A 25,345-nucleotide genomic window follows, 5' to 3' on the forward strand; every position below is an offset into this window, starting at 1 on the left:
ATCTTGGTGTCTCACTAGGGGGTGTCTCAGAGTAAGTACCACTGACTGAGGATGGGGGAAGGGGGAAATCTTACATTTGGGGGCTCGTTCGGGATTTGAGGAGACCCCTGAGTGACCACCAACTAGGCTGATGGAAGGGAAAAAGACAGAGCTCAGGAAGGGCAACAGGTGCCTAAGTTTAAAAAAAAGTGTCTTTCTTCTGCTTTCACTTTTGACTCTCGAGCATGGTGTCAGCTGGAAAGCTTCTGGTCTAGTATGGTCAATTGCAGGGGGAAGACATCATGCCTTAACACCCTTGACTGTGGGGAGTCTAGAAGATGCTTCAGGTCCCCTGGAGCGAGTTGAGGGAACTCTGCTCCTTTTGGAAAACATGTATCAGTGGGAGCCGACAGAGTCTTCCAATAACCTGGTTTCTTTGTTCATAGCAGGAGCAAACTGTCTCTATAACCTAATTTCTGTGCCTGTGGCAGGGGTGAACTGTTTGTGTGTTGATTGTCTTTCTCTGTTTTCTTGGACTTGGACTGATTGACATTATTTTTGAACATTGGACAGACTGAATCTACCCCGTTAAACATGGTAGTTAACCACTGGAGGGAGGTTAGGAAAAGAGGAGAAAACTTGTCAGTAGTAGTAAAAAAGGCAAGTTAGTTACTCTGTGCTTCTCTAAATGACCCACCTTTAGAGAAGGGTGACTACTCATAGGGATCTTCTACTTTCAGGTGATCAAAGCAGTAGAGGAAAGAGTCTTTAGGCCAGGAGCCCTTGGGCACCCAGACCAAGTGTCTATACAGTTACCTGGAAGAATCTAGTGGAGGACCCCCGGCCCCCCACCATGGATAAAAGCCTTTCTTTCCCCAAGACCCACCTCACAGGTTCTGGCCACTAGGAAAAAGGAAACATGGGAGGAGGGATCCAGACATAAGAAGAAGTTGATCCTCCAAGACCCTCCTCTTCCATATCCCTCTACTCTTGCCCCCATGGCCCTGCCAGTGCCAGCCCCTGCTCTGGGATCCTCATCCCATATGGGACTGGGACCATTGTATCTCACTTTACCAGAGAGAGGAGTGGGAGGAGACCCCCCCTACTTCCCGGTCCAGGCATGGGGACCTGAAGTCTGAGAGCCACATCCCCTGACAACATGGTGGCTCTCCTGCTGAGGACATATGGGCCTCTAGATAAGAGTAATCAGGCCATGCAATATTGGCCCTTCTCTTCGACTGACTTGTACAACTGGAAGGCCCAACACCTCCCCCCCCCACCTTTTCAGATAACCCCAAGGGACTGATTAATCTCTTTGAGACTGTTTTACTTACTCATCAGTCCACCTGGGATGATATCCAACAACTCATGAAAGTGTTCTTCACAACTGAAGAGCAAGAGAGGATAATGTAGGAAGCTAGAAAGAATGTCCCCTCAGACATAGGAGGACAATCAATTGACCAGGCTGACATCAAAAGCAAGGGTTTCCCCTGACTAGACCTGACTGGGACTTTATAATATGACAGAAGGCAAGGTCTACTGCCAGGCTCCATTGGCAGGTCTCAAGGGGGCTGCACGATGACCCACCAATTTGATCAAGGTAACTTGAGGTTAAGCAGGAACCAGACAAGTTGCCCACAGCCTTTCGAGAGTGACTCCTGTAGACATTCTGTCAGTATACACCCTATGACCCCAGCATGGAGGAGCACAAAGTTACTATGACTATGGCTCTTATAGACCAGGCTAGTAGAGACATCAGGAAAAAGCTTCAGTGATGAAAGGGACGACAGGATAAGTCACTGAGGGATTTAGTGCAGGTTGCTGAGATAGTCCACCATAACAGGGAGACAGAGGAGGAGAAAGAGCAGAGAAAGAGAAAGGAAGAAGATGAAAGGGAGATGAAAAAAGAAAAACAACAGGAAAGGAATTTACAGAGAATCTGGGCTACAGTAGTTAGGGAAAGCAGAGAAGAGAGACTCCAACCAAAGAGAGACAGAAACCCCTTGAAAAGGACCAGAATGCATATTGCAAGAAGAGAGGCCACTGGGCCTCGGAATTCCCCCAACAAATGGAAGCCATTTTTCAAATAATTTCCACAAATGTGTTTTAAAAGACATTATAAAGCAAAATGGGGATAGTAAGTAAAAACTAAGGAAAAGAAAATATGATCCGAAATATTAGGAAAAAAAGTAATATTTCTGAAATAATTTTAAGGATTTATTTTCATGTTTATGTATATGTTTGTGCATGCATATTGGTATGTACATGTGAGTGAGTGTATATGCCTTAGAAGCCCAGAGGTATTAGATCTCTCTCTAGCAAGAGTTACATTACAAGTGGTTGGTGGCAAACATGTGTGCTGGTAAATGAAAATGGGCACTCTACAAGAACAGCAAGTGCTCTTAACCATTGAACCTTCCTGGAAGCCCCTGAAAATGTTTTTAAACTATTGAAATTTGAAGTAGAATATTAAAAACTTAGCTACATCATTTAAATAATGATTTATGTAACCACTGAATCTGAAGACACGATTGGGGTTTCACAGGAAGAAATGACATGCAAAGGTCATTGCATTCATAAATGGACAGCTGCTATGACTACCTGGTCAAGACATGCACAAGATAAATCCAGTCAGCACCCCAGCATGGGTGGGAAGGGGCTCACATGCTGGGCGGGTGTCATTTTTCTCTGAAGGTGTGGCTACCGGCAACATGCCATGCTCTGGTGGAGGGCACTACACCTATGCTCATACAAGAAGCACTAACTGGACCCCTCTAGCTAATTTTAAAAAGAAGAGGAGGACAGTGACATGAAATTGGGAGAGGAAAGTATTGCAAAGTAAAGGCCCAGGAGAAATGGAAGAGGATATTAGGATGGATATAGTTAAGATACATGGCATACATGTTTGAAGTTGCCAAAAAAATTCTAAAACAGAAGATATGCTGAATATAAATACTAGAAGATACAAAAGATAGATTGTAGTTCTCTAATAATAATTCATATTCTATGGGTAAAGAAATGAGACTATCTTAAATAGAAATGGTTGGGAATACTCCAGAAATCATAATTTAACACATCTTTTGAGATGCATGTACCTCAGAGAATTTCAAAATTTCAAAAATAATCGAAATAATCCATAACTACAAGATGGTGGTTTTCATAAAATGAAAGAGAAAGTAGCAATCTTGGCACCTGACTTTAAAAGAGCAATTTTGGAAACCAGGGGAGAAACAAAGTAATTAAGGTGCTAGCAAAAAGAATATCAATTGAAAAACAACTGATGTCGAGCCCCGGGCTACCTTGCCAGCAGAGTCTTGCCCAACACCCGCAAGGGTCCACACGGGACTCCCCACGGGACCCTAAGACCTCTGGTGAGTGGACCACAGTGCCTGCCCCAATCCAATCGCGCGGAACTTGAGACTGCGGTACATAGGGAAGCAGGCTACCCGGGCCTGATCTGGGGCACAAGTCCCTTCCGCTCGACTCGAGACTCGAGCCCCGGGCTACCTTGCCAGCAGAGTCTTGCCCAACACCCGCAAGGGCCCACACGGGACTCCCCACGGGACCCTAAGACCTCTGGTGAGTGGACCACAGTGCCTGCCCCAATCCAATCGCGCGGAACTTGAGACTGCGGTACATAGGGAAGCAGGCTACCCGGGCCTGATCTGGGGCACAAGTCCCTTCCGCTCCACTCGAGACTCGAGCCCCGGGCTACCTTGCCAGCAGAGTCTTGCCCAACACCCGCAAGGGCCCACACGGGACTCCCCACGGGACCCTAAGACCTCTGGTGAGTGGAACACAGCGCCTACCCCAATCCAATCGCGTGGAACTTGAGACTGCGGTACATAGGGAAGCAGGCTACCCGGGCTTGATCTGGGGCACAAACCCCTTCCACTCCACTCGAGCCCCGGCTACCTTGCCAGCTGAGTCGCCTGACACCCGCAAGGGCCCACACAGGATTCCACACGTGATCCTAAGACCTCTAGTGAGTGGAACACAACTTCTGCCAGGAGTCTGGTTCAAACACCAGATATCTGGGTACCTGCCTTGAAAGAAGAGAGCTTGCCTGCAGAGAATACTCTGCCCACTGAAACTAAGGAGAGTGCTACCCTCCAGGTCTGCTCATAGAGGCTAACAGAGTCACCTGAAGAACAAGCTCTTAACAGTGACAACTAAAACAGCTAGCTTCAGAGATTACCAGATGGCGAAAGGCAAACGTAAGAATCCTACTAACAGAAATCAAGACCACTCACCATCATCAGAACGCAGCACTCCCACCCCACCTAGTCCTGGGCACCCCAACACAACCGAAAATCTAGACCCAGATTTAAAAACATTTCTCATGATGATGATAGAGGACATCAAGAAGGACTTTCATAAGTCACTTAAAGATTTACAGGAGAGCACTGCTAAAGAGTTACAGGCTCTTAAAGAAAAGCAGGAAAACACAGCCAAACAGGTGATGGAAATGAACAAAACCATACTAGAACTAAAAGGGGAAGTAGACACAATAAAGAAAACCCAAAGCGAGGCAACGCTGGAGATAGAAACCCTAGGAAAGAGATCTGGAACCATAGATGCGAGCATCAGCAACAGAATACAAGAAATGGAAGAGAGAATCTCAGGTGCAGAAGATTCCATAGAGAACATCGACACAACAGTCAAAGAAAATACAAAATGCAAAAGGATCCTAACTCAAAACATCCAGGTAATCCAGGACACAATGAGAAGACCAAACCTACGGATAATAGGAATTGATGAGAATGAAGATTTTCAACTTAAAGGGCCAGCTAATATCTTCAACAAAATAATAGAAGAAAACTTCCCAAACATAAAAAAAGAGATGCCCATGATCATACAAGAAGCATACAGAACTCCAAATAGACTGGACCAGAAAAGAAATTCCTCCCGACACATAATAATCAGAACAACAAATGCACTAAATAAAGATAGAATATTAAAAGCAGTAAGGGAGAAAGGTCAAGTAACATATAAAGGAAGGCCTATCAGAATTACACCAGACTTTTCACCAGAGACTATGAAAGCCAGAAGAGCCTGGACAGATGTTATACAGACACTAAGAGAACACAAATGCCAGCCCAGGCTACTATACCCGGCCAAACTCTCAATTACCATAGATGGAGAAACCAAAGTATTCCACGACAAAACCAAGTTCACACAATATCTTTCCACGAATCCAGCCCTTCAAAGGATAATAACAGAAAAGAAGCAATACAAGGACGGAAATCACGCCCTAGAACAACCAAGAAAGTAATCATTCAACAAACCAAAAAGAAGACAGCCACAAGAACAGAATGCCAACTCTAACAACAAAAATAAAAGGGAGCAACAATTACTTTTCCTTAATATCTCTTAATATCAATGGACTCAATTCCCCAATAAAAAGACATAGACTAACAGACTGGCTACACAAACAGGACCCAACATTCTGCTGCTTACAGGAAACCCATCTCAGGGAAAAAGACAGACACTACCTCAGAGTGAAAGGCTGGAAAACAATTTTCCAAGCAAATGGACTGAAGAAACAAGCTGGAGTAGCCATTTTAATATCGGATAAAATCGACTTCCAACCCAAAGTTATCAAAAAAGACAAGGAGGGACACTTCATACTCATCAAAGGTAAAATCCTCCAAGAGGAACTCTCAATTCTGAATATCTACGCACCAAATGCAAGGGCAGCCACATTCATTAGAGACACTTTAGTAAAGCTCAAAGCATACATTGCACCTCACACAATAATAGTGGGAGACTTCAACACACCACTTTCTTCAAAGGACAGATCGTGGAAACAGAAACTAAACAGGGACACAGTGAAACTAACAGAAGTTATGAAACAAATGGACCTGACAGATATCTACAGAACATTTTATCCTAAAACAAAAGGATATACCTTCTTCTCAGCACCTCACGGGACCTTCTCCAAAATTGACCATATAATTGGTCACAAAACAGGCCTCAATAGATACAAAAATATTGAAATTGTCCCATGTATCCTATCAGACCACCATGGCCTAAGACTGATCTTCAATAACAACATAAATAATGGAAAGCCAACATTCACGTGGAAACTGAATAACACTCTTCTCAATGATACCTTGGTCAAGGAAGGAATAAAGAAAGAAATTAAAGACTTTTTAGAGTTTAATGAAAATGAAGCCACAACGTACCCAAACCTATGGGACACAATGAAAGCATTTCTAAGAGGGAAACTCATAGCGCTGAGTGCCTCCAAGAAGAAACGGGAGACAGCACATACTAGCAGCTTGACAACACATCTAAAAGCCCTAGAAAAAAAGGAAGCAAATTCACCCAAGAGGAGTAGACGGCAGGAAATAATCAAACTCAGGGGTGAAATCAACCAAGTGGAAACAAGAAGAACTATTCAAAGAATTAACCAAACGAGGAGTTGGTTCTTTGAGAAAATCAACAAGATAGATAAACCCTTAGCTAGACTCACTAAAGGGCACAGGGACAAAATCCTAATTAACAAAATCAGAAATGAAAAGGGAGACATAACAACAGATCCTGAAGAAATCCAAAACACCATCAGATCCTTCTACAAAAGGCTATACTCAACAAAACTGGAAAACCTGGACGAAATGGACAAATTTCTGGACAGATACCAGGTACCAAAGTTGAATCAGGATCAAGTTGACCATCTAAACAGTCCCATATCACCTAAAGAAATAGAAGCAGTTATTAATAGTCTCCCAACCAAAAAAAGCCCAGGACCAGATGGGTTTAGTGCAGAGTTCTATCAGACCTTCAAAGAAGATCTAATTCCAATTCTGCACAAACTATTTCACAAAATAGAAGTAGAAGGTACTCTACCCAACTCATTTTATGAAGCCACTATTACTCTGATACCTAAACCACAGAAAGATCCAACAAAGATAGAGAACTTCAGACCAATTTCTCTTATGAATATCGATGCAAAAATCCTCAATAAAATTCTCGCTAACCGAATCCAAGAACACATTAAAGCAATCATCCATCCTGACCAAGTAGGTTTTATTCCAGGGATGCAGGGATGGTTTAATATACGAAAATCCATCAATGTAATCCATTATATAAACAAACTCAAAGACAAAAACCACATGATCATCTCGTTAGATGCAGAAAAAGCATTTGACAAGATCCAACACCCATTCATGATAAAAGTTTTGGAAAGATCAGGAATTCAAGGCCCATACCTAAACATGATAAAAGCAATCTAGAGCAAACCAGTAGCCAACATCAAAGTAAATGGAGAGAAGCTGGAAGCAATCCCACTAAAATCAGGGACTAGACAAGGCTGCCCACTTTCTCCCTACCTTTTCAACATAGTACTTGAAGTCCTAGCCAGAGCAATTCAACAACAAAAGGAGATCAAGGGGATACAAATTGGAAAAGAGGAAGTCAAAATATCACTTTTTGCAGATGATATGATAGTATATATAAGTGACCCTAAAAATTCTACCAGAGAACTCCTAAACCTGATAAACAGCTTCGGTGAAGTAGCTGGATATAAAATAAACTCAAACAAGTCAATGGCCTTTCTCTATACAAAGAATAAACAGGCTGAGAAAGAAATTAGGGAAACAACACCCTTCTCAATAGTCACAAATAATATAAAATATCTTGGCGTGACTCTAACTAAGGAGGTGAAAGATCTGTATGATAAAAACTTCAAATCTCTGAAGAAAGAAATTAAAGAAGATCTCAGAAGATGGAAAGATCTCCCATGCTCATGGATTGGCAGGATCAACATTGTAAAAATGGCTATCTTGCCAAAAGCAATCTACAGATTCAATGCAATCCCCATCAAAATTCCAACTCAATTCTTCAACGAATTGGAAGGAGCAATTTGCAAATTTGTCTGGAATAACAAAAAACCTAGGATAGCAAAAAGTCTTCTCAAGGATAAAAGAACTTCTGGCGGAATCACCATGCCAGACCTAAAGCTTTACTACAGAGCAATTGTGATAAAAACTGCATGGTACTGGTATAGAGACAGACAAGTAGACCAATGGAATAGAATTGAAGATCCAGAAATGAACCCACACACCTATGGTCACTTGATCTTCGACAAGGGAGCTAAAACCATCCAGTGGAAGAAAGACAGCATTTTCAACAATTGGTGCTGGCACAACTGGTTGTTATCGTGTAGAAGAATGCGAATCGATCCATACTTATCTCCTTGTACTAAGGTCAAATCTAAGTGGATCAAGGAACTTCACATAAAACCAGAGACACTGAAACTTATAGAGGAGAAAGTGGGGAAAAGCCTTGAAGATATGGGCACAGGGGAAAAATTCCTGAACAGAACAGCAATGGCTTGTGCTGTAAGATCGAGAATCGACAAATGGGACCTAATGAAACTCCAAAGTTTCTGCAAGGCAAAAGACACCGTCAATAAGACAAAAAGACCACCAACAGATTGGGAAAGGATCTTTACCTATCCTAAATCAGATAGGGGACTAATATCCAACATATATAAAGAACTCAAGAAGGTGGACTTCAGAAAATCGAATAACCCCATTAAAAAATGGGGCTCAGAACTGAACAAAGAATTCTCACCTGAGGAATACCGAATGGCAGAGAAGCACTTGAAAAAATGTTCAACATCCTTAATCATCAGGGAAATGCAAATCAAAACAACCCTGAGATTCCACCTCACACCAGTCAGAATGGCTAAGATCAAAAATTCAGGTGACAGCAGATGCTGGCGAGGATGTGGAGAAAGAGGAACACTCCTCCATTGTTGGTGGGAGTGCAGGCTTGTACAACCACTCTGGAAATCAGTCTGGCGGTTCCTCAGAAAACTGGACATAGTACTACCGGAGGATCCAGCAATACCTCTCCTGGGCATATATCCAGAAGATGCCCCAACAGGTAAGAAGGACACATGCTCCACTATGTTCATAGCAGCCTTATTTATAATAGCCAGAAGCTGGAAAGAACCTAGATGCCCCTCAACAGAGGAATGGATACAGAAAATGTGGTATATTTATTTACACAATGGAGTACTACTCAGCTATTAAAAAGAATGAATTTATGAAATTCCTAGCCAAATGGATGGACCTGGAGGGCATCATCCTGAGTGAGGTAACACATTCACAAAGAAACTCACACAATATGTATTCACTGATAAGTGGATATTAGCCCCAAACCTAGGATACCCAAGATATAAGATATAATTTGCTAAACACATGAAACTCAAGGAGAATGAAGACTGAAGTGTGGACACTATGCCCCTCCTTAGATTTGGGAACAAAACACCCATGGAAGGAGTTACAGAGACGGAGTTTGGAGCTGAGATGAAAGGATGGACCATGTAGAGACTGCCATAGCCAGGGATCCACCCCATAATCAGCATCCAAACGCTGACACCATTGCATACACTAGCAAGATTTTATTGAAAGGACGCAGATGTAGCTGTCTCTTGTGAGACTATGCCGGGGCCCAGCAAACACAGAAGTGGATGCTCACAGTCAGCTAATGGATGGATCATAGGGCTCCCAATGGAGGAGCTAGAGAAAGTAGCCAAGGAGCTAAAGGGATCTGCAACCCTATAGGTGGAACAACATTATGAGCTAACCAGTACCCCGGAGCTCTTGACTCTAGCTGCATATATATCAAAAGATGGCCTAGTCGGCCATCACTGGAAAGAGAGGCCCATTGGACTTGCAAACTTTATATGCCCCAGTACAGGGGAATACCAGGGCCAAAAAGGGGGAGTGGGTGGGCAGGGGAGTGGGGGTGGGTGGATATGGGGGACTTTTGGTATAGCATTGGAAATGTAAATGAGTTAAATACCTAATAAAAAATGGAAAAAAAAAAAAAGAAAAATAAAATGATGCTATTCAAGACCAAAAAAAAAAAAAAAGAAAAAGAAAAACAACTGATGTCTAATGAAACTCTAAAAAATAAGAACAAATGTGAAACTTTTCCTAAATAAAATGTATCCATATATAGTTATAAATTAATATTTGCAGAATAAGAAATATGAAAGCAGCTAAGTACTAGTTAGCAAGTATATCAATAAATGTGACAAGTATAAATATTCATTGATATTATAATATTATTGAATTTTGGTTTTGAATAAAGAAGAATTCATTTAAAGTGTCCAATCAGAAGCAAAAGTCTATTCCTCTCAGATATTTGCATTATTTAGGAAGAGAATATATTAGCAAACTGTATGTGTTCAGTATTCCTTTTTTATTTTTTATTTGTATTTTTTTTTGGTTTTTCCTTTTTATTAGATATTTTCTTTACATTTCAAATGTTATCCCCTTTTCTAGTTTCCCTCCGAAAACCCCCTATCCCTTCTCCCCTCCCCCTGCTTACCAACCCACCCACTCCTGCTTCCTGGCCCTGGCATTCCTCTATACTGGGACATAGAGCCTTCACAGGACCAAAAGCCTTTCCTCCGGTTGATGACCAATTAGGCCATCCTCTGCTACATATGCAGCTAGAGTTACAAGTCCCTCCTTGTGTTTTCTTTGGTTGGTGGTTTAGTCCAGGGAGCTCTGGAGATACTAGTTAGTTCATATTGTTGTTCCTCCTATGGGGCTGTATTTGTCAGGCACTGGCAGAGCCTCTTAAGAGACAGATATATCAGGGTCCTGTCACCAAGCTCTTGTTAGCATCCACAATAGTGTCTGGGTTTGGTGGTTGTTTATGGGATAGATCCCCAGGTGGGGCAGTCTCTGAATGGTCATTCCTTCAGTCTCTGCTTCACAATTTGTCTCAGCAACTCCTTCCATGGGTATTTTGTTCCCTAGTCTAAGAAGAAACAAAGTAGTCACACTTTGGTCTTCCTTCTTCTTGAGTTTCATATGTTTTGCAAATTGTATCTTGGGTATTCTGAGCTTCTGGGCTAATATCCACTTATCAGTGAGTACATATCATGTGAGTTCTTTTGTGATTGGGTTACCTCACTCAGGATGATATCCTCCAGATCCATTCATTTGTCTAAGAATTTTATAAATTCATTGTTTTTAATAGCTGAGTAGTACTCCATTGTGTAAATAAATATACCACATTTTCTGTATCCATTCCTCTGTTGAGGGACATCTGGGTTCTTTCCAACTTCTGGCTATTATAAATAAGGCTGCGATGAACATAATGGAGCATGTGTCCTTATTACATGTTGGAGCATCTACTGGGAATGGTATTGCTGGATCCTCCAGTAGTACTATGTCCACTTTTCTGAGGAACCACCAAACTGATTTCCAGAGTGGTTATAACAGCTTGCAATACCACCAGCAATGGAGGAGTGTTCTTCTTCCTTCACATCCTCAGGGTTTCATTATTCCTTTTAAATATATACATGCTCACTGAAAAAGTACAAATACCATATATGCTTTCAAAAAATAATTGGAAGAGAAAGACACTTTAGTTAGTGGAATCTTTAGGCCATTTGAGGCATGTCCCTAAGAGAGAATTGTGGGAATCCGCCTTTTTCAATCTCTGTAGTTTGGAGCTGCACACATCCATTGATGACATACAACATACTCACAAGAGGGTCAAAACTATGTGTCTTCCTGATCATAGCATGGAACAGCCAAACCATATGCTGAAATTGTCATTTTTGTGTGTGTGTGTGTGTGTGTGCAGTAATTATCACAGATAGTTTGTTACAGTGTTAGAAAGATGACTAACACAAATATGACTGGGTATATTAAAAGAAAGCAAAAGAAAATTAGCCTAATTATATGGATAACAGATAAAATATGGATTAAATTTTAAAATATTAATGAGAGTACAGAGACTCGGCATATGTTAGCAAGACTGATCACCAAGAAAATTTGCCATCTTAAAATCAAAAAGCATTTATCTCCTAGGTTCAGAAGGTTTATAACATTAAATCTGATAATAGACACAAGGAGAAGAAGATACATTAATCATTACAACAGTGGGAAAGCTTCACTCCAACTCTATTATTGATAGATTAGACCAAATTACTCATGAAAATTTAGACTTGAGTAAACAAATTTAACTACCACCTTGATCTAAGTTTGTAAAATATTGTGCCAGTCACTTGGATTGGATATTCTTTTCAGACACAGAAAATTTTTACAAAAAGTATTATAGCCAGTGAGTACTCAGCCATAGATGTGTCAGGATATAAACATTTCCCCCCTCAAATACTCAGTGAGCATCTCTGAAGCTGGAGCAGAAAGCATGTAAGAGCTGGAAGGTAGGGACGAGAATGGAAAAACACTCTCTTCTGGACATGGTGCTGCTAATGAACAAATCAGCCCACAGCAGCTCTGGTCACCTGCACAAGATCAAGCCAGAAAAGGCTCAAGCATGGATGGGAGAGCAGAGAAGCTGCTGAAACCCCAGTCCAAGTTGAAAAGCTATTGACAGTTGGTGGCTGCTGAGGGAGGGATATGGCTGCTCGAAGGTTACCTGTGCAACAGTGGATGATCTCATAGCCCTCCATATACAGTCAGTGCTGGTTAGACACAGTGGGCTATTAGAAAGTGTAATAATCACAAAGGGAATGAAGTCAAGACAGAAATGGGTTGGTGAATTCTGGCAAGAGTTAGAAGGACATAGGTAGATAAGATTAAAATACATTGTATATGTCTCTGAAACTCTCAAAGAATAAATATTATATTTAAAGTATATAATTATTAAAATAAGTCTGTGGAGCCAGGCGTGGTGGCACACATCTTTAATTCCAGCACTCGGGAGGCAGAGGCAGGCAGATTTCTGAGTTCGAGGCCAGCCTGGTCTACAAAGTGAGTTCCAGGACAGCCAGGGCTATACAGAGAAACCCTGTCTCAAAAAGCCAAAAAAAAAAAAACAAAAAAAAACTAATAATAAAAAAAAATAAGTCTGTGGGCACAAAAATACTATAGACATAAAAAATTTTAATAAATTCTGGCATAAGAGCAATTTTTAATAAAAATTAATATGACATTTATAGACTATGTTTGAGACACACTTTCAAATAGCTATTCTTTTAAAGAATAATTTAGGATGATTTTGCAAACTTTAACTAAACATTTTTGGCAATGCTTTGTAATGTTTGTAATAAGATACAAACACACTATTCTCAGTTTGATATCTCTATCAAAAGAAAAAAAACCCTTTAAATGAAGTACAGGCATAAAAACCTGAATTTGGATACTCTCCCACAGAAGGCTGGGTGCAGTGACATGCACATCTCAACACTAGGGAGCTAGGGGCAGGAAGATCCATGGAATTCTCTGGCCACTCTAACTGAAGGGGTGAGTTCAAGTTTACTTTGCAATCCTGTCTTAATAATAAAGTAGAAGTCAACTGAGAATTGACTCTGGCATTGACCTCTGACCTAAACACCATACACATACAGAGAGAGAGAGATAGAAAGACAGACAAATAGACAGACAGACACAAAGACACAGAGACAGAGAATTACACTGTGAAGAAACAAATACTGGTGATAAAATGAATTGAAAATAGTTGACTGTAGAAGGAAATATTAAGAAAGCACAACTCAATGGCAGGTTCCAGCACATGGTGAATCAATCTCTAGATTTCTACCTTTTCATCTGTTTGAGGGACATCTGGATACAGAAAATGTGGTACATTTACATAATACAGTACTACTCAGCTATTAAAAACAAGGAATTTATCAAATTCTTAGGCAAATGGATGGATCTGGAGGATATCATCCTGAGTGAGGTAACCCAATCACAAAAGAACACACATGATATGCACTCACTGATACGTGGATATTAGCCCAGAGACTTAGAATACCCAAGATACAATTTGCAAAACACAAGAAAATCAAGAAGGAGGAAGACCAACGTGTGAATACTTCATTCCTCCTTAGAATAGCGAACAAAATACCCATGGAAAGAGGTACATAAACAAAGTTTGGAGCTGAGATGAAAGGATGGACCATCGAGAGACTGTCCCACCTGGATATCCATCTCATAATCAGTCTCCAATGAAGGAGCTAGAGAAAGGACCCAAGGAGCTAAAGGGGTTTGCAGCCCCATAGGAGGAACAACAATATGAATTAACTAGTACCCCCAGAGCTTCCATAGACAAAACCGCCAACCAAAGAGTACACATGGTGGTACTCATGGCTTCTGCTGCATATATAGCAGAGGATGGCCTAGTCAGTCATCAATCAGAGGTTCTATGCCCCAGTGTAGGGGAATGCCAGGGCCAGGAAGCAGGACTGGGTGGTTTGGTGAGCAAGGGGAGGGGGGGATAGGGGGTTTTGGAGAGGAAACCAGGAAAGGGGATAACATTTGAAATGTAAATAAGGAAAATATCTAATAAAAATGTAAAAAAGGAAAAAGAAAAAGAGTACTTGAGATAGTGAGACAGATATAGGAGGAGTCAGAGGGGAGGGAGTTGAACAGATTTGACCAAAATGGATTATAGGCATGTATGAAATCCTCAAAGGAAAACAAGACAATATCACTAGGATCTGGAGAACTGGCTTATCTAAAGACCAGGCCCACAACCAAACATAACACATCAGGAGCATTCTTTTCTAAAACATGGAAAACATTCCCAACTTGTAGTCACCAGTAGAGAAGTGAGGAAATTATTTCAATGGACTCTTGTTACAAGATAAAATAAGGAAACACAACTAATCTTATTTATAATCAGAAGAATTCCAATCAAAGTTATAGAAGCATTTAACATTTTATTATCAGACTGGCAGCACATTTGAAGATTGGTTAAATGAATTGTCAGGGTCATACTGACAATTGGGGATATAGTAATACTTTCTGTCACTCAAATATAGGACAACTTTTTGCATAATGATCTGGTTTGATGGGACATGCCTGGATCACATAAGACAATTCTAGCAAAAGCACATGGAAGCCACATGATCCTCAGCCCACGTCAGAGTCTCAAAGGGCAAGATAATACAGCCACACTGTATTCTCATTTTCCTCATTCAGTGGTCATGAAATCTATATAATGTATAAAATCATATTGACCAGATTCAACCAAACACTATAGGGCAGGAATGCCCAGCTTTCTGCCACCTATTTTTATAGCCAGGGTGAAAGAAATGTATATTAGATAGTTATAGAATAAATATGGTCACTAATATAATTTTATACCATATAAGTTACATCTGTATTTATCAAATTCAGATTTGTAAAATATTATTGTGAATATTTGTAAAATATTATTGTGTAAAGCTGGAGAGAAAACTCAGTGGTTAAGAGAATGGGTTGCTCTTCCAGAGGACCTGGGTTTGATTCCCACACCCACATGTGGCTCACAACCACCCATAACCCCAGTTCCAAGGGATCTAATAGCTTCTAACCTCTCCGGGTACAAGTCCTATATATGGTGCAAATACATATAAGCAGGCAAAACACTAACACATGAAATAATAAAATAAAAAGTCTTAAAGAAGTAGAAAGTATTTATAATATATTGTTGTGGAGAATGTTTAAAAACAAAGCACACAACTGGTTTTTTTTTTCCTTCCTTTTGGTTTCTGTTGTTTCTTATCTTTATATAGTCTGTGGAATGATGATATGGATGAGAGCTGCACAGAATAAGGTAATATGTTGAAGTTTTCTCAACTAGATTCAAAAGCTCTTCATACTTTATATTGTTGAACATCCATGTCTTTTGTGCAAAGCTGCCTCAGTTCCACCGATGTTTTACAAAGTTGCTCCAATTTCTAAACCAGTTTGAGTAAAGTCATGAATTTACAACTGTTTAGCCAGTAGAGAAATCTTAACATTTCAGAATCTGTCACTGACTGTTGAGAGATTGCAAGGTGTTATGGTCTACTCTTCCCACATTCTGAGAGGAACCTGGCCTGCCATTTTCTCCCAGCATCATTCTACATGATTTCTTGTCTTGGACAAGAAGTGTAGACACGAGTTCTTTGGAAGCTGACAGCATTGGATCTTTCACTGAATCGGGTTGTCATTGCCCCAGGTTTACTATCTAGAAACCACTTCTAAGTAAGATCCACCAGGCAGGCATGCTGTGAAGATTATGCAAGGCAGATAACATCTCTACAACGGCCAGGCTGTTCTTGGATGGAAAAGTCCTTGGTGTGTTCCTTCTCAGCCTGTCCCCACTCCTACTTGTTATATTTGCTGCCAGGAGACCAGCATAAACCCCAGTGGTATCTACAAAACAGGTTCTGGGAATCTCCCATGGAGTCCATTCACAGATCATCCCATCTGCAGCTACTCTGTGGTTGGCCCACGTTTGCTTCTGCTTCTTTCTCTTGCCCTGCCCCTCTAGCTGGTCAGCTGATATTACCCAACCCCAGCTCCATTCCCTGAGCCCTGATGCATATCTTTGCACTCTGGCACTGGTACTAACTGGTAAGGTCATGATACTCAAATACCAAAGTCACAATCAGACACCAGAATCATACTTACTCTGACTCCCATCATAATCTCCCAAAAAGGCTCTCAGCTTCACTTCTGCCTGCCCAGTAATACGCTGGTCTGAAAGAATAGGATGGGTGGATATATTTTTATATTTATACACTTGAGGTTTTCTTATCTGCATAACATAAAATGTTCAATATTTATTAAAATGTGAACTTTTAAAAATAAATCTCCAATAATAACAGCTCTGATGAATCTGACACCCTCTTCTGGTGTCTGTGAGCATACAAGCATACATGTATTGATATACACACATGTGTACACTTATACAGGTAAACTCATATGCATAAGTAAATAAATATACAAAAAGAAAGGATATTAATTGTTCTCTCATTAAAAATGGCATGTATCCTGGGCAGTAGTGGCACATGCCTTTAATCCCAGCACTTGGGAGGCAGAGGCAGGAGGATTTCTGAGTTCAATGCCAGCCTGGTCTACAGAGTGAGCTCCAGGACAGCCAGGGTTACACAGAGAAACCCTGTCTCGAAAAACCAAAAAAAAAAAAAAGGCATGTAGATTAATATACCTTTTACTTAGTTCAGCTGCATTACTACACAACATGTGTTCATTTAAAGATCAGTTGTATGCAATCAATAACACAATTTTTATTTGTCAATTAAAAATTAAAATAACTTCAACCTTAAAACTATACTCCCAGTATGTCTGGCTGTCAGAATGTCCAGTTCTTTGTCTCTCACTTTTCATTTCTCATTAACTTCTCCTTTCTGAATCAGTGACCTTTCACATTACTAGGACAAAATATTCCATGAAAAGAACATTAAGAAGGGAAAGCTCATTTGAGCTCGTGGTGAGAGGGTGGAGAAGGAATGACAGCAAGAGCATTGCAACCAGCAGGCAGAGAGAGGTGGATGCTAAGTCTCTAACCTGTCTTATCCTTCTCTCCTTTGATTTCAGTCCATGATGGCTACATGCAGCACATACTCCCAATGACTCCTCCTCTGTCTTCTCTGGACATGCCTCAAACCCTTGCCCAAATGAGTGTATCCTAGATGATTCTAAATCCAGTAAAACTGAAAATGAATATAAATTGCTCTTGCTGACTTTCAAATTCACTGTTTAGTGCACACAAAGAGTTTATGACCTCTAGTTTGCTGTATAATCTCTCTTTAGTGTATCTCCACTCTCTTCATTATGTCTTCATTATGTTAGGAAATAGAAAACTTTTCTAAAATATACTATCAATGAGTACCACTTTCTATAACATCCAAACACATCAAACATACACAGATCACTGGATTCTTTGTAACAGACTTCAGTCTAGTTTTACTTCTCACTATGTCTTTAGTATCTTGTTAGAACCTCACACTTCTTTCTTTCTTTCTTTTATTCTTTTAAATTATTTTATTTAAATTCCAAATATTGTCCCCCTTCCTGGTCCCCCCTCCAAGAGTTTTTCACTCTATTCCCCATATCCTTAGTCTCTGAAAGGGTGCTCCGCATCCACCCCTCACCCTCAACCATCCACCTTGCTCCCACCTCACTTCCCCCTCACTCCCCCACCTCCAGGCATCCCCCTTCCCTAGGGCATCAAGTCTCTACAGGATTAGGTGCATCCTCTCCCACTAAGGCCAGACAAGGCAGTCCTCTGCTACATACATGCTGGGCCCCATGGACCAGCCCATGTATGCTCTTTGGTTAGTGGCTTAGGTTCTGGGAGCTCCAAGGGCTCTGGGTTAGTTTACACTATTGGTCTTCCTATGGGATTGCAGTCTTCTTCAGGTCCTTTAGTCCTTCCTCTAACTCTTGCATAGGGGACCTCAACCTCAGTCTAAAGGTTGGCTATAAGTATCAGGATCTGTCTCAGTCAACTGCTGGTAGAGCCTCTCAGAAGGCAGCCATGAGAGACTCCTGTCTGCAAGCACAACATGGCATCTGTAATAGTGTCAGGAGTTAGTTCCCACCCAGAGAAAGGATCCCAAGTTAGACCAGTCATTGGATGGCCTTTTCATCAGTCTCTGCTCCATTTTTGCCCCTGAATTCCTTTTAGACAGAAACAATTCTGTATTAAAAATTTTGAGCTTCTGAGGCGACGCCATTTTCGGCTCCAGATAACCGGCCACCTTCCTGGTCAGAGCACAGGTGTCCGCCCGGCCCGAGAGGCTTCCTCCTCAGGTTCCGGGGGAGCCAGCTTGGTTCTGGGACTCCGCGGAGGGCAGTCTGCACAGATGAGAGTGTGGAATACAAAGGCCAGCAGTCTCTGGGACAGGCGAGAGCCACAGAGCCTCTGAGGTGGCGCCATTTTCAGCTCCAGACAACAGGCCACCTTCCTGGTCAGAGCACAGGTGTCCGCCCGGCCCGGGAGGCTTCTGCCTCAGGTTCTGGGGGGAGCCACCTTGGTTCCCGGACTCCACGGAAAGTAGTCTACACAGGTGAGAGTGTGGACTACTGAAACAACGGCTTCTGCGACAGGCCAAAGCAACACAGCTTCTGGGAAAGATTGTGTTTTGGGCCTTCATCTTTGGCCAGGAGGAGGTCCAAACACCAGATAACTGTGCACCTTCCCTGAAAGAGGAGACCTTGCCTGCAGAAACTGCTCTGACCACTGAAACTCAGAGAAGAGAGCTAGTCTCCCAGGTCTGCTGATAGAGGGTAACAAAATCACCAGAGGAACAATCTCTAAACAGAGACAACTATAACAACTAACGCCAGAGATTACCAGATGGTGAAAGGTAAACTTAAGAATCTTACTAACAGAAACCAGGACCACTCACCATCATTAGAACCCAGCAGTCCCACTTCGCCCAGTCCAGGGCACCCCAACACACCTGAAAAGCTAGACCTGGATTTAAAAGCATATCTCATGATGATGGTAGAGGATATCAAGAAGGACTTAAATAACTCACTTAAAGAAATACAGAAGAACACTGCTAAACAAGTAGAAGACATTAAAGAGGAAACACAAAAATCCCTTATAGAATTGCAGGAAAACATAACTAAACAGGTAGAAGACATTAAAGAGGAAACACAAAAATCCCTTAAAGAATTGCAGGAAAACACAACCAAACAGGCGATGGAATTGAATAAAACCATCCAAGACCTAAAAAGGGAAGTAGACAAAATAAAGAAAACCCAAAGTGAGGCAATGCTGGAGATAGAAACCCTGGGAAAGAGATCTGGAACCATAGATACGAGCATCAGCAACAGAATACAAGAGATGGAAGAGAGAATCTCAGGTGCAGAAGGTTCCATAGAGAACATCGGCACAACAATCAAAGAAAATGGAAAATGCAAAAAGATCCTAACTCAAAACATCCAGGAAATCCAGGACACAATGAGAAGACCAAACCTACGGATAATAGGAGTGGATGAGAATGAAGATTTTCAACTCAAAGGACCAGCAAACATCTTCAACAAAATTATTGAAGAAAACTTCCCAAATCTAAAGAAAGAGATGCCCATGATCATACAAGAAGCCTACAGAACTCCAAATAGACTGAACCAGAAAAGAAATTCCTCCCGACACATAATAATCAGAACAACAAATGCACTAAATAAAGATAGAATACTAAAAGCAGTAAGGGAAAAAGGTCAAGTAACATATAAAGGCAAGCCTATCAGAATTACACCAGATTTTTCACCAGAGACTATGAAAGCCAGAAGAGCCTGGACAGATGTTATACAGACACTAAGAGAACACAAATTCCAGCCCAGGCTACTATACCCAGGCAAACTCTCAATTACCATAGATGGAGAAACCAAAGTATTCCACAACAAAACCAAATTCACCCATTATCTCTCCACAAATCCAGCCCTTCAAAGGATAATAACAGAAAAAAACCAATACAAGGACAGGAACCACGCCCTAGAAAAAACAAGAAGGTAATCTCTCAACAAACCTAAAAGAAGACAGCCACAAGGACAGAATGCCAACTTTAACAACAAAAATAACAGGAAGCAACAATTACTTTTCCTTAATATCTCTTAATATCAATGGACTCAACTCCCCAATAAAAAGACATAGACTAACAAACTGGCTACACAAACAAGACCCAACATTTTGCTGCTTACAGGAAACACATCTCAGAGAAAAAGATAGACACTACCTCAGAATGAAAGGCTGGAAAACAATTTTCCAAGCAAATGGTGTGAAGAAATAAGCTGGACTAGCCATTCTAATATCTAACAAAATCGACTTCCAACCCAAAATAATAATAATAAAAAAAACCAAGGAGGGGCACTACATACTCATCAAAGGCAAAATCCTCCAAGAGGAACTCTCAATTCTGAATATATATGCTCCAAATACAAGGGCAGCCACATTCATTAAAGAAACTTTAGTAAAGCTCAAAGCACACATTGCACTCACAAAATACTAGTGGGAGACTTCAACACACCACTTTCACCAATGGACAGATTATGGAAACAGAAATTAAACAGGGACACAGTGAAACTAACTGAAGTGATGAAACAAATGGACTTAACAGATATCTACAGAACATTTTATCCTAAAACAAAAGGATATAACTTCTTCTCAGCACCCCATGGTACATTCTCCAAAATTGACCACATAATTGGTCACAAAACAAGCCTCAACATATACAAAAATATTGAAATTGTCCCATGCATCCTATCAGATCACCATGGACTAAGGCTGATCTTCAATAACAAAATAAATAATAGAAAGCCAACATTCAAGTGGAAACTTAACAACACTCTACTCAATGATAACTTGGTCAAGGAAGGAATAAAGAAAGAAATTAAGGACTTTTTGGAGTTTAATGAAAATAAAGCCACAACATACCCAAACTTATGGGACACAATGAAAGCATTCCTAAGAGGAAAACTCATAGCTCTGAGTGCCTCCAAAAAGAAACTAGAGAGAGCACACATTAGCAGCTTGACAACACACCTAAAAGGTCTAGAACAAAAGGAAGCAAATTCACCCAAGAGGAGTAGAAGGCAGGAAATAATCAAACTCAGGGGTGAAATCAACCAAGTGGAAAGAAGAAGAACTATTCAAAGAATCAACCAATCGAGGAGCTGAATCTTTGAGAAAATCAACAAGATAGATAAACCCTTAGCCAGACTCACTAGAGGACACAGGGACAGCATCCTAATTAACAAAATCAGAAATGAAAAGGGAGACATAACAACAGATCCTGAAGAAATCCAAAACACCATCAGATCCTTCTACAAAAGGCTATACTCAACAAAACTGGAAAACGTGGATGAAATGGACAAGTTTCTAGACAGATACCAGGTACCAAAGCTAAATCAAGATGAGGTTAATGATCTCAACAGTCCTATATCCCCTAAAGAAATAGAAGCAGTCATTAATAGTCTCCCAGGCAAAAACAGCCCAGGACCAGACGGGTTTAGTGCAGAGTTCTATCAGACCTTCAAAGAAGATACAATTCCAGTTCTTCACAAATTATTCCACAAAATAGAAACAGAAGGTACTCTACCCAACTCATTCTATGAAGCCACAATTACTCTGATACATAAACCACAAAAAGACCCAACAAAGATACAGAACTTCAGACCAATTTCCCTTATGAATATCGATGCAAAAATCCTCAATAAAGTTCTTGCTAACCGAATCCAAGAACACATCAAAACAATCATCCATTCTGACCAAGTAGGTTTCATCCCAGGGATGCAGGGATGGTTCAATATACGGAAATCCATCAATGTAATCCAGTATATAAACAAACTCAAAGACAAAAACCACATGATCATCTTGTTAGATGCTTAGAAACATTTGACAAAATCCAACACCCATTCATGATAAAAGTCTTGGAAAGATCAGGAATTCAAGGCGCATACCTAAACATGATAAAAGCAATCTACAGCAAACCAGTAGCCAACATCAAAGTAAATGGTGAGAAGCTGGAAGCAATCCCACTAAAATCAGGGACTAGACAAGGCTGTCCACTCTCTCCCTACCTATTCAACATTGTACTTGAAGTCCTAGCCAGAGCAATTCGACAACAAAAGGAGATCAAGGGGATACAAATTGGAAAGGAAGAAGTCAAAATATCACTTTTTGCAGATGATATGATAGTATATATAACTGACCCTAAAAATTCCACTAGAGAACTCCTAAACCTGATAAACAGCTTCAGTGAAGTAGCTGGATATAAAATTAACTCAAACAAGTCAATGTCCTTTCTCTACACAAAGAATAAACAGGCTGAGAAAGAAATTAGGAAACACCTCTCTCAATAGTCACAAATAATATAAAATACCTTGGCATGACTCTAACTAAGAAAGTGAAAGATCTGTATTTATCATACAGATAAATCATACAGAACTTCAAGTCTCTGAAGAAAGAAATTAAAGAAGATCTCAGAAGATGGAAAGATCTCCCATGCTCATGGATTGGCAGGATCATCATTGTAAAAATGGCTATCTTGCCAAGCAATCTACAGATTCAATGCAATCCCCATCAAAATTCCAACTCAATTCTTCAATGAATTAGAAAGGGCAATCAGCAGATTCATCTGGAATAACAAAAAACCTAGGATAGCAAAAACGTTTCTCAAGGATAAAAGAACTTCTGGTGGAATCACCATGCCGGACCTAAAGCTGTACTACAGAGCAATTGTGATAAAAACTGCATGGTATTGGTATAGTGACAGACAAGTAGACCAATGGAACAAAATTGAAGACCCAGAGATGAACCCACACACATATGGTCACTTGATCTTTGACAAGGGAGCTAAAACCATCCAGTGGAAAAAAGACAGCATTTTCAACAAATGGTGCTGGCAAAACTGGCAGTTATCATGTAGAAAAATGCGAATTGATCCATTCCTATCTCCTTGTACTAAGGTCAAATCTAAGTGGATTAAGGAACTCCACATAAAACCAGAGACACGGGGCCTAGCAAACACAGAAGTGGATGCTCACAGTCAGCTAATGGATGGATCACAGGGCTCTCAATGGAGGAGCTAGAGAAAGTAGCCAAGGAGCTAAAGGGATCTGCAACCCTATAGGTGGAACAACATTATGAACTAACCAGTACCCGGGAGCTCTTGACTCTAGCTGCATATGTATCAAAAGATGGCCTAGTCGGCCATCACTGGAAAGAGAGGCCCATTGGACTTGCAAACTTTATATGCCCCAGTACAGGGGAATGCCAGGGCCAAAAAGGGGGAGTGGGTGGGTAGGGGAGTGGGGGTGGGTGGGTATGGGGGACTTTTGGTATAGCATTGGAAATGTAAATGAGCTAAATACCTAATAAAACAATGGAAAAAAAAAAAGAAAAAAGAAACAAGCACAGATATATTGTAGATCGTCTTCAAAATCTCAGAGATCTACAGAATATTTATTAGTTTAGCATAGATGTTTTATTAATAAAAGGCCTTTTTGACAGTGGAAAAAAAAAAAACAGAGACACTGAAACTTATAGAGGAGAAAGTAGGGAAAAGCCTCGAAGATATGGGTACAGGGGAAAATTCCTGAATAGAACAGCAATGGCTTGTGCTGTAAGATTGAGAATCGATAAATGGGACCTCATAAAATTGCAAAGCTTCTGCAAGGCAAAAGACACCATCAATAAGACAAAAAGGCCACCAACAGATTTGGAAAGGATCTTTACCTATCCCAAATCCAATAGGGGACTAATATAGAATATATATAAAGAACTCAAGAAGTTGGACTCCATAAAATCAAATAACCCCATTAAAAAATGGGGCTCAGAGCTGAACAAAGAATTCTCACCTGAGGAATACCGAATGGCTGAGAAGCACCTGAAAAAATGTTCAACATCCTTAATCATCAGGGAAATGAAAATCAAAACAACCCTGAGATTCCACTTCACTCCAGTCAGAATGGCTAAGATCAAAAATTCAGATGACAGCAGATGCTGTCGAGGATGTGGAGAAAGAGGAACACTCCTCCATTGTTGGTGGGATTGCAAGCTTGTACAACCACTCTGGAAATCAGTCTGGCAGTTCCTCAGAAAATTGGACATAGTACTACCGGAGGATCCCGCAATACCTCTCCTGGGCATATATCCAGAAGATGTCCCAACCGGTAAGAAGGACACAGGCTCCACTATGTTCATAGCAGCCTTATTTATAATAGCCAGAAGCTGGAAAGAACCCAGATGCCCCTCAACAGAGGAATGGATACAGAAAATGTGGTACATTTACACAATGGAGTACTACTCAGCTATTAAAAAAAATGAATTCATGAAATTCCTAGGCAAATGGATGGACCTGGAGGGCATCATCCTGAGTGAGGTAATCCAATCAGAAAGGAACTCGCACAATATGTACTCACTGATAAGTGGATATTAGCCCAGAAACTTAGGATACCCAAGATATAAGATACAATTTGCTAAACGCATAAAATTCAAGAAGAACGAAGACCAAAGTGTGGACACTTTGCCCCTTCTTAGAAATGGAAACAAAACACCTATGGAAGGATTTACAGAGACAAAATTTGGAGCTGTGACGAAAGGATGGACCATCTAGTGATTGCCATATGCAGGGATTCATCCCATGATCAGCTTCCAAACGCTGACACCATTGCATACACTAGCAAGATTTTGCTGTAAGGACCCAGATATAGCTCTCTCTTGTGAGACTATGCCGGGGCCTAGCAAACATAGAAGTGGATGCTCACAGTCAGCTATTGAATGGATCACAGGGCCCCCAATGGAGGAGCTAGAGAAAACACCCAAGGAACTAAAGGAAACTGCAACCCTATAGGTGGAACAACAATATGAACTAACCAGTACTCTGGAGCTCTTTTCTCTAGCTGCATTTGTATCAAAAGATGGCCTAGTCGGCCATCACTGCAAAGAGAGGCCCATTGGACTTGCAAACTTTATATGCCCCAGTACAGGGGAACCCCAGGGCCAAAAAGGGGGAGTGGATGGGTAGGGGATGGGGGGGCGGTGGGTATGGGGGACTTTTGGGATAGCATTGAAAATGTAAAGGAGGAAAATACCTAATTAAAAAAATTTGAAGGTAGATTGGTGACCCCATCCCTTCACT

General features: G+C 40.9%; 1 protein-coding gene across 1 annotated transcript in view; it reads right to left on the minus strand.

Moving 5' to 3' along the window:
* Positions 1-19,560, minus strand: part of 4930512M02Rik (RIKEN cDNA 4930512M02 gene) — a 38,616-nt gene extending 19,056 nt beyond the window's left edge. Inside the window, exons 1-2 of the mRNA NM_001305143.1 lie at positions 19,109-19,560; positions 16,365-16,433 (exon numbers count right to left, since the gene is read on the minus strand). Of these exons, the coding sequence (NP_001292072.1) occupies positions 16,365-16,433; positions 19,109-19,532 (493 nt within the window). The 5' untranslated portion in view covers positions 19,533-19,560. The remainder of the gene's footprint in view (positions 1-16,364; positions 16,434-19,108) is intronic.
* Between the last annotated feature and the right edge of the window lie 5,785 nt (positions 19,561-25,345).

Source organism: Mus musculus, chromosome 11 (genome assembly GCF_000001635.26).
Source record: "Mus musculus strain C57BL/6J chromosome 11, GRCm38.p6 C57BL/6J".
Lineage (NCBI taxonomy): Eukaryota > Metazoa > Chordata > Mammalia > Rodentia > Muridae > Mus > Mus musculus.